The sequence below is a fragment of the Babylonia areolata genome, chromosome 21 (assembly GCF_041734735.1).
Source record: "Babylonia areolata isolate BAREFJ2019XMU chromosome 21, ASM4173473v1, whole genome shotgun sequence".
Lineage (NCBI taxonomy): Eukaryota > Metazoa > Mollusca > Gastropoda > Neogastropoda > Buccinidae > Babylonia > Babylonia areolata.
In genome coordinates, this window is record NC_134896.1 from 28,515,322 (window position 1) to 28,530,321 (window position 15,000).

The 15,000-nt window shown below is 48.5% G+C and overlaps 1 protein-coding gene across 3 annotated transcripts in view; it reads left to right on the forward strand.

The window, feature by feature from the left end:
* Positions 1 to 15,000, forward strand: part of LOC143296457 (neuroglobin-like) — a 324,409-nt gene that overhangs the window by 140,642 nt on the left and 168,767 nt on the right. For 2 of the 3 annotated variants that reach the window (XM_076608398.1, XM_076608397.1), the window contains exon 2: positions 10,855 to 12,561. The exons of the other annotated variant lie outside the window; for it this stretch is intronic. In XM_076608398.1, the coding sequence (XP_076464513.1) occupies positions 12,242 to 12,561 (320 nt within the window). In that variant the 5' untranslated portion in view covers positions 10,855 to 12,241. The remainder of the gene's footprint in view (positions 1 to 10,854; positions 12,562 to 15,000) is intronic. 3 annotated transcript variants of the gene reach the window in all.

Here is a 15,000-nt window from a genome sequence, read left to right on the forward strand (position 1 = left end):
TCGCTCCGTGTGCCTGTCATGCTGTCGTTTGAGCTTCGCAGTTCTCACAGGGAAACAACCATAAACTCTTCAGAAAAAAACAAACAAACAAACAAGAAAGGCAAGGCCTTCAAGACTCACTTGTGATAAATTAAGTCCCCTAGCATTAATTACAGAGTAATTTCCTTTTTTTTTTACTATCTGCACCAAAACGTTTGCAAAATAAATAAAAATTCCATGCTTAGCAAAAGAAGTTCCTGTTTGAACAAAAAATGATAATAATGACTGCTCTTGTTGTTGCGTCAGAATATGAGGTCAAAGTGCCAAGTTTAGAGAATACAAAAAATATAAATATAACAGTAAATGCAGTTTGCATATAATTAGGCTTCTTTTTATATTTTTTGTGCCCATCCCAGAAGTGCAATATTGTTTTAAACAAGATGACTGGAAAGAACTGAATTTTTCCTATTTTTATGCCAAATTTGGTGTCAACTGACAAAGTATTTGCAGAGAAAAATATCAATGTTAAAGTTTACCACGGACACACAGACACACGGACACACAGACACACACACACACACACACACACACAGATAACCGAACACCGGGTTAAAACATAGACTCACTTTGTTTACACAAGTGAGTCAAAAACTTGTGAAATCGAGGGTTTGAAGGGTTTTGGTTTTCGACTTTCTACGCCGTCCTTTTCAAACAAACCAACCTGTGATGATAGTCCTTCTCTCTCTGAGGGATTCTCGGATTGTAGGAACTGTGTGACTTTCATGTATATTTATGCGGAGGGAGGAGGGGGGGGGGGGGGGGGGGGATATCGTGACTGTGTTCTCGAGGGAGAAGGGGAGGTGGGGGTGATGGTGGTGGTTGGTGGGGGAGCTTGTGTGGGCAACTGTCGGGTCGTGCATTTGTGTGTTGGTGTTAGTGTGTGTTAGTGTGTGTGTGTGTGTGTGTTAGTGTGTGTGTGTGTGTGTGTGTGTGTGTGTGTGTGTGTGTGTGTGTGTGTGTCTGTGTGTATGTCTGTGTGTGTGTGTGTGTGTGTGTCTGTCTGTCTCTTCACAATATCTGTGCAGTATCTTCCATACCAACCATTCCCAGCACGACTCCCAACCCGTCTCCGCTTCTGACCTTTTCTTACCTCCCCTCCCTCCCTTCTCCTCCTCCTTCTCCTCCTCCTCCTTCTCCTCCTCCTCCTCCTCCTCCTTCTCCTCCTCCTCCTTCTCCTCCTCCTTCTCCTCCTCCTTCTCCTCCTCCTCCTTCTCCTCCTCCTCTCCTTCTCCTCCTCCTCCTCCTTCTCCGCCTCGTTCTTCTTCTTCCTCCTCCACTTGCTCCCCCTCCCCCTCTTTTTCTTCTTCTCCTCCTCATCTCCTTCTCCTTCCCCTTCTTCCTTCTCCTCCTCCTCTTCCTCCTCCTCCTTCCTCTCCTCCTCTCTTCTTCTTCTTCTTCGTCCTCCTCCTCTCCTTCTGCTTTTTCGTCTCCTCCTCCTCCTCCTCCTCTTCTTCTCCTTCCCCCTCTTCCTTCTCCTTTTACTCCTCCTCCTCCTCTTCTTCTCCTTCCCCCTCTTCTCCTTTGACTCCTCCTCCCCCTCCTCCTCCTCCCTCCCTCCTCCTTCTCCCCTCTTCTTCGTCTTCTTCTCCTCCGCTCTTCCTTCTCCTCCTCCTCCTCTTTTTCTTCTTCCTCTTCCCCTCCCTTCCTCCTCTTCTTCTTCCCTCCTCCCCCATCCTCCTCCCTTCCTTCTCTCCTCCCCTCTTCCTTCTCCTCCCCCTCCTCCTCCTCTTCTTCTTCTCCTCCTCCTCCTCCGCCTCCTCCTCCCTTCCTTCTCTCCTCCTCCTCCACTTTCTCCCCTCCTCCTCCTCCTCCCTATTCTACTTCTCCCCCTCCTCCTCCTTATCCTCTTCTTCGTCGTCTTCCTCCTCCTCCTCCTCCTCCTTGTATAACAATCATCTGTCATGTCGGGCAATATCAAGTCGTACTTCTTGTCGGGAGGAGAACCAGCCCCCCCTTGCATGGGGGCAAAAAACAAACAAACCCGTCCTATCAATGGAAGTAAAGCAGACTACACGGCGTAAGAGACAGGCAGAGATATACAGACACAGAGACAGACTGACAAAGAGAGGCTAGAAAAGACTCTGAGAGAGAGAGAGAGAGAGAGAGAGAGAGAGAGAGAGAGACAGAGACAGGCAGATACACAGACACAGAGACAGACAAACAGAGGCGAGAAAGACCCTCAGAGTGAGACAGAGACAGAGAGACTGGCAGATACACAGATAGAGAGAGGGGGGGGGGCAGACAAACAGAGGCGAGAAAGACACTCAGAATAAGAGAGAGAGAGAGAGAGACAGACAGAGAGAGAGACAGAGAGACAGAGAGAAATAGACAGACATCGTGTGTGTGTGTGTGTGTGTGTGTGTGTGTGTGTGTGTGTGTGTGTGTGTGTGTGTGTGTGTGTGTGTGTGTGTGTGTGTGTGTGTGTGTGTTCTATTTACCTATATATCGTTCATTCTATCCGCCCACCTGTCTGTTTGATTCTCTTATCCCTCTGTCCGTCTGTCTGTCTCTCTGCCCCGCTCTCTCTCTCCCTCCCCCCACTATCTCTCTCTCTCTCTGTGTCTCTGTCTCTGTATGTCTGTCTGTCTGTCTCTCTCTGTGGGACCTCTCTCTCTCTCTCTCTCTCCCCACCCTTCTCAGTTTAGCCCATCTCAGTTGATGTATGGGGATTGGGGAACAGTGTCACTCTGTCACTGTTAACACAGAATCCTTGGTGCGGAGTGCCGTCCTTCCTTGTCTTCAGACAAAAGGCCTGCAGCAGAATGTATCGATTGTGTTGATCAGGACACGATGCCATCTGTCTTCCTTACCGGGAAATCCGTTGGTGTGGAGAGATGGGGAGAGAGAGAGAGAGAGAGAGAGAGAGAGAGAGAGAGGGGGGGGGTAGAAGGGAGAGGGAGAGGGAGGAGAGAGACAGAGGCAGGCAGACAGACGGAAACACACACACACACACACACACACACACACACAGAGGCAGGCAGACAGACAGACCGACAGAGAGACAGAGAGAGAGTGAGGCAGGCAGACAGGCAGAGAGACAGAGAGTGAGAGAGAGAGAGAGAGGCAGGCAGACAGACAGAGAGAGAGAGAGGCAGGCAGACAGACAGACAGACAGACAGAGAGACACACACACACAGAGAAAGAGAGAGAGACAGAGGCAGGCAGACAGAGAGACGGACAGACAGAGAGACACACAGAGACAGACAGACAGACAGAGAGAGAGAGAGAGAGAGAGAGAGATACGGATACGGATACGGATAATTTATTCATGTATAGGCCATTGCCCCTCATGAAGGGGTACATACTCATGATCATGTAAGAAAAAAAACAACAAGAAATAAGCGGTCATATCATCAAGAACAAACTTCAGTATTCTAATACAAACGAAACGAAACGAAACGAAACGAATTTTGTTTCACGAGGGTAGTGGAGTAAGCATAGCTGCTTTTCGATACATCCTGCCCTCAAGAGAGAGAGAGAGAGAGAGAGGTGGAAGTCGAAGTCAGAAAGTTTATTCAGAATAGTATAGGCCATAGCCCGCTGTGAAAGGGCCTACAATAAACATGAGCTGTTCACACAAGTTTGCAGATAGGCTTGTTTAAATAGTAGTATATTGACAGAAAAGCACAATGAAGCAGAGAGAGAGAGAGAGAGAGAGAGAGAGAGAGAGAGAACACTAAACACTGAAAATTGATGTTAAATGTCACTAGCTGTAAAGCTCTCGTGACTTAGTAGGTAGAAATCAGAACAAAAATGGTGCAAAAAAGAAAAAAAAAATGGAACAGAAAGGAAAAACAAAATTGGAGCAAAAAAGACTACTAAGAGATAAGCGACACCTTGGCACTTCACGTTATTAGCTTAAAACGTCCATGCGGCAGGGGGCAGTGTGCCGTTTTTCCAGTCGTTCGTCTTCAATGTTTGGACAGTACAGGAGGTGGATGCTGTACTCTAGTGGCGTAAAGACGTTTTGAAAACAAGAGAACCCTGGCCATTAAGGAGAAGCGTGAGCGAAGGAAGCAGGGCTCAACTTCTGGTGATGTTTTCCCTTGCAACACCTGTGGGAAGTGCTGCGCATCCAGAATCGGCCTCTTCTCCCATATGAGGACACACACCGACAGATAAGCCTGCCTGCCTACTCATTCGTCGGTCCGACGGGAGACTCCATTAACGTCTTCTTCTTCTTCTGCGTTCGTGGGCTGCAAATCCCACGTTCACTCGTATGCACACGAGTGGGCTTTTACGTGTATGACCGTTTTGACCCCGCCATATAGGCAGTCATATTCCGCTTTCGGGGGTGTGCATGCTGGGAATGTTCTTGTTTCCATAACCCACCGAACGCTGACATGGATTACAGGATTTTTAACGTGCGTATTTGATCTTCTGCTTGCATATACACACGAAGAGGGCTCAGGCACTAGCAGGTCTGCACATATGTTGACCTGGGAGATCGTAAAAAATCTCCACCCTTTACCCACCAGGCGCCGTTACCGTGATTCGAACCCGGGACCCTCAGATTGAAAGTCCAACGCTTTAACCACTCGGCTATTGCGCCCGTCTCCGTCAACGTCGAAACACAACATATTCATACAAACACATCATATAATTACATTGTCGAAATTGACCATCCAGATGTAACTCTTCCTTTTCATTTATGCATTTTTTTCTCATAGAACCCATACTAATTTTTCTAATTGATTAATGAGTATTTTGACCTTTTTGTGTATAGTTAATGCCTCGGATACATATTTGGCTAATGAGAGTATCATAGCTTTATTTTCTCTCATCAGTATGCCGAATAAATCTTTTCTCTGTACTGACGTTGCATGACAAAAAATAAAATTTTTTGGCAATTCTCCGTATGTTTTGCAGTAAAAATATGAAATGATTTTCATCTTCTGGGCGTTCGCCACACATTGGACAGGGAGATATTGCTACGTCTCAATCGAACCATCTTCTGTTGGCATTCAGTCCAAATGCTCTCAGTTTGAGCCTTGCAAAGCAGATTTTATGCCATTTATTAGTTATGATCTTAACATACTTCTGTGTTTGAAAGATTGATTTAGATAAAAAGAACCATGTATGCCAGTCATTGCTCTCTGTATTTCCATGCCAGTTTTGTTTGTAACATGCTTTAAGTCTGTCTTTAAATTCTGGTACAAAGCAGTTCTTGGTGCCCTACTCCTTGGCACATCCAGACAAGACTGAATCCATGTTCCGTTAATGTTTCAGAGAAAGAGAGAGAGGAAGAGAGAGGCAGAGAGAGAGGGAGGGGGGGGGGGGCGAACGAACGAATGTACTTAAAACATAGTGAAACAGAATACGGATGCGTGTGCTTTTTTTTACATCCAGGAAAGGAAAATTGAGAATGAAAACGCTGACAAAAATGAAATGGAATGATTGAAGTATGGATATTAGACACTTGGACACATACATACATACATACATACATAACAACTGATGCACATGCATATAATTGTAATACAGACAGAAAAAACGTAGACATACAGCGAGAGAGAGAGAGAGAGAGAGAGAGAGAGAGAGAGAGAGAGAGAGTGTATCTGGTACACTTGGCAGGTTCTGCCATCGCGCACCTTCCAAACATGCATTGCATGCGGGTGTTGTTGTTGTTTTTTTTTTATTTCTCCACGAGAAGAGAGGAGACCGTGTGTCGTGGTAAATAAAGCGTTCCCATGAAACAAGAAAGAAAGACGAGAGAAAGAGAGAGACAGAGAGAGAGAGAGAGAGAGAGAGAGGGTGGGGTGGGAGGGAGCCACAAGAGAAAGAGAGAGGCGTGGGGGGGAGGAGATGGGGCGCGGGGGGGGGGGGGGGGAGGGAGCCACAGAGAGAGAGAGAGAGAGAGAGAGAGAGAGAGAGAGAAAGAGAGACAGGCTGAGAAAGAGAGAGGGGAGAGAGAGAGAGAGAGAGTTCTTTAATAACAACTTTAGCGTAAGCTGTGCGTGCGTGCGTGCGTGTGTGTGTGTGTGTGTGTGTGTGTGTGGGTGTGTGAGTGCGCGCGCGCGCGCCGCAGATCGCAGTCACAACCATTCGATCATCTTATTTTACATCATTGATTTCCCCCAGAGCTGGGAAGAACACGATTCAGCCGTGCGAATTATTACGTGAACGGTTATTTTTCCGGGTGATGGATGGCAGCTCCTGCGCACGTTCGCGCGGAAAGAGTCATGGCGATGCTGAAGACTCCAGAGGAAGTGCCTGACACACTTGGCAAGGGTTCTTCAAGTTCCCAGGCACCCCCCCCCTACTCCCACCCCACCCCCCTTGTCTGTGTCTCTCCATCACCTGTCATACCTACGTACCCCCGAAAGTCCCTTCTCTCTCTCTCTCTCTCTCTCTCTCTCTCTCACACACACACACACTCACACACACACACACACTCACACTCACACACCTACACACACACACACACCAACACACACACACTCACTCACACTCACATACCTACACACACACACACACACTCACTCACACTCACACACCTACACCTACACCTACACCTACACCTACACACACACACACACACCTACACCTACACACACACACACACACACACACACCTACACCTACACACACACACACACACACACACCTACACCTACACCTACACACACACACACACACACACACACACACACACACACACACACACACACACAACACACTGCTTCGCCTTTCTGACATCGTGTTTTTTTTATTTATTTATTTATTTATTTATTTTTTTTTTTTTGGGGGGGGGGGGATTGGGGGGGAAGGGTGTGGTGAGCTGGGGCGGAGTGGGGGAAGTGAGTGGTAGTGGTAGGGAGTTGAGGGGGGTTCACATTTAGCTTGATGTATTTTCATATGTTTTTGGAGGCGCCATGAAGATGGCCGTTGGACTTACGATCCAGGCGCCAGCTGCATTGCTTGGTTCTAACTTCTTGACAGTTACACGTGACTAAATGCCTACGTTGACCGAACTACGCCATTGGTCAGTTCCATACTACACACAGCTTACTAGTAGCGGGTTACGACCATACTAGGCTCTTCCGTCCGAGCAATGCAACTGGGTCCCAGAAGAGTTCACACCATGTGATCAGAGGTTCCAAGGTGCCCCCCCCGTTTCCGTTTCACAGCCTGGTGTCACGTCCTTGGGGAAAGGCACTTTACTCCAATTGATGGTGTTCTCTCTCTCTCCCTCTCTCTCTCTCCCCCTCTCTTTGTCACTCTCTCCCTCTCTCTCTCTTTCTATCTCTCCCTCTGTCTCTCCCCCCTCTCTCTTCCTCACTCTCCCTCTCTCTCTCCCCCTCTTTCTGTCTCCCTCTCTCTCTCCCCCTCTCTTTCCCTCTCTCCCCCTCTCTCTCCCCCTATCTTCCCCCTATCTCCCCCTCTCTCCACCTCTCTCTCTCCCTCTCCCCCTCTCTCCCCCTCTCTCTCCCCCCTCTCTCCCTCTGTCACCCTCTTTCTCCCCCTATCTCCCCCCTCTCTCCCCCTCTCTCTCTTTCTCCATCTCTCTCTCCCCCCTCTCTCTCTCCCTCTCTCTTTCTCCATCTCTATCTCCCCCCTTCCTCTCTCTCTCTCTCTCTTTCCACCCAGGTGTGAATGGCTATAGGACTAAGGCTGGGGGACGGTTAGAGAAAGAAAAATGGCGGAAGGAGACGATTGGGTCCCGCGTTCCAAAACCAAGGCATGGCAAGGCAAGGCAAGGTGAGGCGAGGCAAGGCAAGGCAAGGCAGGGCAAGGCAAGGCAAGGCAAGGCAAGGCAAGGCACAGCAAGCCAAACCAAGCCAAACCAAGCCAAGCCAAACCAAGGCAAGCCAAGCCAAGGCAAGCCAAACCAAACCAAGCCAAACCAAACCAAGCCAAACCAAGCCAAGCCAAACCAAGCCAAACCAAACCAAGCCAAGCCAAGCTAAAACGTTTATTTCACGTGCCCCCCTGGGGGTGTTGGAACATTATACATGAACATCTTTTTACACAAACCAGATGCATAAGATGAATGATGCCAAAACACATCAACAACACAAAAACCCACACGAGCTGAACAAAACAAATACATGTTAACAATCCATTTTCCCTTCGAAACAGATCATGCTATTTTCGCTTTCAATATGTATATATATACCAAGTTTTTTTTGTTTTTTTTTCTGAGCCCTTGACACAATGGATATGTGAAATCACCATCCCTACGGGCTGTAAGAGGCTGGATAGTGTATGACCATATTTTCAACCGAAGGATACTCCATCTTTTGACGGCCTTTCCCTTCAGGGGAAACAAGGCTGTTAACATCAGCCACAGCATGTCTGCCTGTCCGTGTCACACACCGTGTCTTCCGGTAAAATGGTAGACAGGAACCGGAACACCCGTCACTTTCCCTGGCTCATAACCTGCTGGTGAACGTGTGCCTGAGAGAGTGAGTGAATGGGAGAGGAAAAGAGAGAGAGAGAGAGAGAGAGAGAGAGAGAGAGGGAGAGAGAGAAGAAGAAGAAGAAGAAGGAGGAGGAGAGAGAGAAGAAGAAGAAGAAGGAGAGAGATTCAAGATTCAAAGATTCAAAAACTTTATTACTCAAGGATAAAGATTTTAGGCATCGCCCAGTCTTCCAATCTATTCTTGTGACAACAATAACAATAACAACATTAACGATAACGACACAACAATAGAGAGAGAGAGGAAGATATAGATAGATAGAGAGAGAGAGAGTGTGTGTGTGTGTGCGTGTGTTTGTGTGTGTGTTTGTGTGTGTGTGTGTGTGTGTGTGTGTGTGTGTGTGTGTGCGCGCGCGCGCAATACTATACGATACTTTTCAGAACACAGACTGCTTTAAAGTAACTTATGTGTGGCGATACTTGAGAGTCAAGTTACTCAATATGACTGTATAGAGAAAATGCATAGAATGTTAAGTGTGTTGATTTAGAGCGAACCACATATGCAGTAATCATAGTCACACACATACAGTTATCACAGTCACACACATAAAGTTATCACAGTCACACACATGCAGTTATCACAGACACAAACGTGAAGTTATCGCAGTCACACACATACAGATATCACAGTCACACACATGCAGTAATCACAGTCACACACATACAGTTATCACAGTCACACACATACAGTTATCACAGTCACACACATAGTTATCACAGTCACACACATACAGTTATCATAGTCATACACATACAGTTATCACAGTCACACACATGCAGTAATCACAGTCACACACATACAGTTATCACAGTCACACACATACAGTTATCACAGTCACACACATAGTTATCACAGTCACACACATACAGTTATCACAGTCACACACATACAGTTATCACAGTCACACACATACAGTTATCACAGTCACACACACGCAGTAATCACAGTCACACACATACAGTAATCACAGTTACACACATACAGTTATCACAGTCACACACATACAGTAATCACAGTCACACACATACAGTAATCACAGTCACACAGTTATCACAGTCACACACATGCAGTTATCACAGACACAAACATGAAGTTATCGCAGTCACACACATACAGTTATCACAGTCACACACATACAGTTATCACAGTCACACACATGCAGTAATCAGTCACACACATACAGTTATCACAGTCACACACATGCAGTTATCACAGACACAAACATGAAGTTATTGCAGTCACACACATACAGATATCACAGTCACACACATACAGTTATCACAGTCACACACATACAGTTATCACAGTCACACACATAGTTATCACAGTCACACACATACAGTTATCACAGTCACACACATACAGTTATCACAGTCACACACATACAGTTATCACAGTCACACACATACAGTAATCACAGTCACACACATACAGTTATCACAGTCACACACATACAGTAATCACAGTCACACACATACAGTAATCACAGTCACACACATGCAGTAATCACAGTCACACACATACAGTAATCACAGTCACACACATACAGTCATCATAGTCACACACATACAGTTATCACAGTCACACACATACAGTAATCAATCACACACATACAGTTATCACAGTTACACACATAGTTATCACAGGCACACACATAGTTATCACAGTCACACACATACAGTTATCACAGTCACCCACATACAGTTATCACAGTCACACACATACAGTTATCACAGTAACACACATACAGTTCTCAGTCACACACATGCAGATATCACTGTCACACACATGCAGTATTAATCACAGCAGACATGAAAAAAAAACCCCACGCACTTTAACTAGAACTTGAAGTAAACCACATATTCAATAACCACAGTCATATAAATGCAATGATCACAGATGCGATATGTAACTACACGATAGAATACGACAGGACAGGATACGATACGATGGAATGACCTTTCGTGGGAACTCAGACCCCATTAGAAGGGGTGAAATCACAGTTCAATATTACCCCAAGGATTACGAATCATGCAGCCAGCAATGACAGTGACCATTGAGAAATCAATAAAAAGCAAACGAGCGAACTAGCAGGCATCAAAAGACTGAGTAAGTAGGTAGGAAGACGAGTAGATAAATGAGTGAGTGAGTGACTGAATATCTAACTACGTACGTACGCGAGTGAACGAGTGATGGGTAATTAGTGTCTGACTCGAGTGAATGATCTAAATCAAGCTAGCAAGCAAGGGTACAAATCTCTCAATCAGCCAGCTATAGTGACTGGCTAAACGTTGATATATACTCTTGCAAGTTTGCAACAGTAACTATATAACTAAACGCTGATACTTTTTCCTGTATGTTTGCGACACTTGTTTTGATGTGTCTTTTGTAGCGAGTCCTTTGGGGGGAGGGCCTTCTTGAAAATAACTGAAACAGCAAGACGTCCTTCTTGCTAGATCCTCACCAGTGTTAGCCTACGGAATCGTGACAAGCTTTGTGGTGTGTGTGGATTATCGTTTCAAAGTGATTGAAAACCGTGCCATTATTTCCACGATACTCCCCACGGAGCACTGGATATAAAAAAAAAAAAAATAATAAAAAAAACAGAGCTTACGTGGCCACAGTTTTTTCGTTGTCGGATCTCCATTGATTTTCAACCGAAGTTTTGATCGGTGTAAAGATAATGTTCGGTACTCGAATGTGTCGGTACCTTATGGGATCTTTCTTTCTTAAAACTGACGTGAATGGAACCTTTTCTTCAGATTGTTTTAGTTTGTTGATTCCAAATCACGAATGGTCTATTCATTGATTTTCCCTAGGTCATCCCACCCCCATGAGAAAATTGAATAATTCGTGCTTCATGTTTGGAACTATAGCAACTGATCAACACTCAGCTTTTGACAGTTTATCACTGATGGAGCTCAGTTGTTAAAGATTAATCGAATACGGTGGGATTGTTCTCTAGTACATTACATACTGCAACGAGTCGAGTATCTGCTGGAGAGCGAGAGCCGTTCAGACTGACTGCAGAGACAGTCACACAAAGCCCTTCAAATTGACAACAGCTTGACCAACACAAAGCACGTCAGAACGACGGACAGCAGAGCCAGGCAAACCCCTTCAGATTGTCTACAGAGCTACTACAAAGCCTGTGTGATTAACGGACTGCAGCTGGACCAACACAAAGCCCTTCAGACTGACTGCAGAGCCAGGCAAAACCCTTCAGATTGACTGCACACCGAACACAAAGTTCGTCAGATTGACTGCAGCTAGACTGACAAAAGAAAAGTTCTTCAGACTGACTGCAGAGCCAGTGACAAAAAGCCTTTCAAATTGACCGCAGCTTGACCAACACAAAGCTCTTCAGATTGCCTGCCGGCCACACAAAGCTCTTCAGATTGCCTGCCGACCACACAAAGCTCTTCAGATTGCCTGCCGACCACACAAAGCTCTTCAGATTGACTGCCGAGCCAGGCAAAACTAATCAGATTGACTGCACACCGAACACAAAGCCCGTCAGATTGACTGCAGCTAGACCAACCAAAGAAACGTTCTTCAGACTGACGGGACTGCAGAGCCCGGCGAAACCCTTCAGATTGACTGCAGAGCTTCTACAAAGCCTTTGTAATCAACGGTGTGCAGCTGGACCAGCACAAAGCCCTTCAAGATTGACTACAGAACCACACAAAGCCCTTCAGATTAGCTGCATAGCGAACACATACCCCCCCCCCCCCTATACACACACACGCCACACACCCCTGTCCTGACCTGTGACAACAATGGGGTGCCAACAGTCCAAGGTAGCAGCAGGAGGCCAGCAGGTAGGAGGAGGAGAAGGAGGAGGAGGAGGAGGCGGGAGGAACAGCAGCAACAACGGAGGGGTGGAGAAGGGGATGGTGGCGGAGGTGGCGGAGGTGGTGGAGGGCCGGAACGGGCAGCGGATGATGATCCCCCGCTGCAGCCTGACCACGGAGCCCGAGCACCTGCTGAAGCTGGACCCTCGGTCGCCCTTGGAGACCCGCCAGATCTACAAGCTGAAGCAGTCGTGGAAGGGGATCCGACGCCACATGGACGACACGGGCATCGAGATGTTCGTCAGGTGAGGGTTTTTATTTCTTTCTTGTTGTTGTTGTTGTTGCTTTGTTGTTGTTGTTGTTGTGTCATATCGGGTTAAGTTTCTGTTTCGTTGTTGATAATGATGATGATCTTCTTCCTCCTTCTTCTTCTTCCTCCTCCTCCTTCTTCTTCCTCCTTCTCCTTCTTCTCCTTCTTCTTCTTCCTCCTCCTCCTCATCCTTCCTCCTCCTCCTCCTTCTCCTTCTTCTCCCGCTCCTCGTTTTTTTCTTCTTCTTTTGCTCCTCCTTCTTCCTCCTCTTCCTCCTCCTCCACCTCCTCCTCCTCCTCCATCTTCTTCTTCTTCCTCCACTGCCTCCACCTCCTCCTCCTCCATCTTCTTCCTCCTCTTCCTCCTACTCCACCACCTCCTCCTCCATCTTCCTCTTCTTCTTCTTCCTCCACCCCCTCCTCCTCCTCCATCTTCTTCTTCCTCCTCCTCCACCACCTCCTCCTCCATCTTCCTCTTCTTCTTCTTCCTCCTCCTCCACCACCTCCTCTTCCTCTTCCTCCACCACCTCCTCCTCCATCTTCCTCTTCTTCTCCCTCCTCTTCCTCCTCCTCCACCACCTCCACCTCCTCTTCCTCCTCCTCCACCACCTCCTCCATCTACCTCTTCTTCTTCTTCCTTCTCCTCCCCCTCATCCTCCTTCTTCTCTTAAAAGAAAGCACTAAAAACGTTTAATTCCGATGTTAAAGTCATGCACTCCCTTATTTAACCCACTTTCTATCTAAATCAGTTGCAGTGTGTGTGTGTGTGTGTGTGTGTGTGTGTGTGTGTGTGTGTGTGTGGTCTGTTGTGCTGGCATTTGATTTTTTTTTTTTTTTTTTTTGGTGGTCTCTGTGTGTTTGTGTCGGCGGGGGTGGATGGCGTTGTGAAAACCCGACCTCACGTCATAAGTGTGGAAGTTTTTACGCCCCGTATACAAATCAAGCTCATTCGTTCATTCATTCATTCGTTCGTTCGTTCGTTCGTTCGTTTGTTCATTCATTCTTTCATTAAGTTTTAGGGGTATCTGGTTGGTTGGTTGGTTTATAGCAGCGCGAGGTGGGAGGGGGGATGAGTGAGGGTGGGGAGGGAGGTGGTGGTAAGGATGGGTGAGGGTGGGGAGGGAGGTGGTGGTAAGGATGGGTGAGGGTGGGGAGAGAGGTGGTGGTAAGGATGGGTGAGGGTGGGGAGGGAGGTGGTGGTGGGGAGAGAGGTGGTGGTAAGGATGGGTGAGGGTGGGGAGGGAGGTGGTGGTAAGGATGGGTGAGGGTGGGGAGGGAGGTGGTGGTGGGGAGGGATGTGGTGGTAAGGATGGGTGAGGGTGGGGAGGGAGGTGGTGGTAAGGATGGGTGAGGGTGGGGAGGGAGGTGGTGGTGGGGAGGGATGTGGTGGTAAGGATGGGTGAGGGTGGGGAGGGAGGTGGTGGTAGGGATCGGTGAGGGTGGGGAGGGAGGTGGTGGTAAGGATGGGTGAGGGTGGGGAGGGAGGTGGTGGGGAGGGAGGTGGTGGTAGGGATGGGTGAGGGTGGGGAGGGAGGTGGTGGTAAGGATGGGTGAGGGTGGGGAGGGAGGTGGTGGTGGGGAGGGAGGTGGTGGTAGGGATGGGTGAGGGTGGGGAGGGAGGTGGTGGTAGGGATGGGTGAGGGTGGGGAGGGAGGTGGTGGTAGGGATGGGTGAGGGTGGGGAGGGAGGTGGTGGTAGGGATGGGTGAGGGTGGGGAGGGAGGTGGTGGTAAGGATGGGTGAGGGTGGGGAGGGAGGTGGTGGGGAGGGAGGTGGTGGTAGGGATGGGTGAGGGTGGGGAGGGATGTGGTGGTAAGGATGGGTGAGGGTGGGGAGGGAGGTGGTGGTAAGGATGGGTGAGGGTGGAGGGAGGTGGTGGTGGGGAGGGAGGTGGTGGTAAGGATGGGTGAGGGTGGGGAGGGAGGTGGTGGTAAGGATGGGTGAGGGTGGGGAGGGAGGTGGTGGTAAGGATGGGTGAGGGTGGGGAGGGAGGTGGTGGTAAGGATGGGTGAGGGTGGGGAGGGAGGTGGTGGTGGGGAGGGAGGTGGTGGTAGGGATGGGTGAGGGTGGGGAGGGAGGTGGTGGTAAGGATGGGTGAGGGTGGGGAGGGAGGTGGTGGGGAGGGAGGTGGTGGGGAGGGAGGTGGTGGTAGGGATGGGTGAGGGTGGGGAGGGAGGTGGTGGTAAGGATGGGTGAGGGTGGGGAGGGAGGTGGTGGGGGAGGGAGGTGGTGGTAAGGATGGGTGAGGGTGGGGAGGGAGGTGGTGGTGGGGAGGGAGGTGGTGGTAAGGATGGGTGAGGGTGGGGAGGGAGGTGGTGGTAAGGATGGGTGAGGGTGGGGAGGGAGGTGGTGGTGGGGAGGGAGGTGGTGGTAAGGATGAGGTGAGGGTGGGGAGGGAGGTGGTGGTAAGGATGGGTGAGGGTGGGGAGGGAGGTG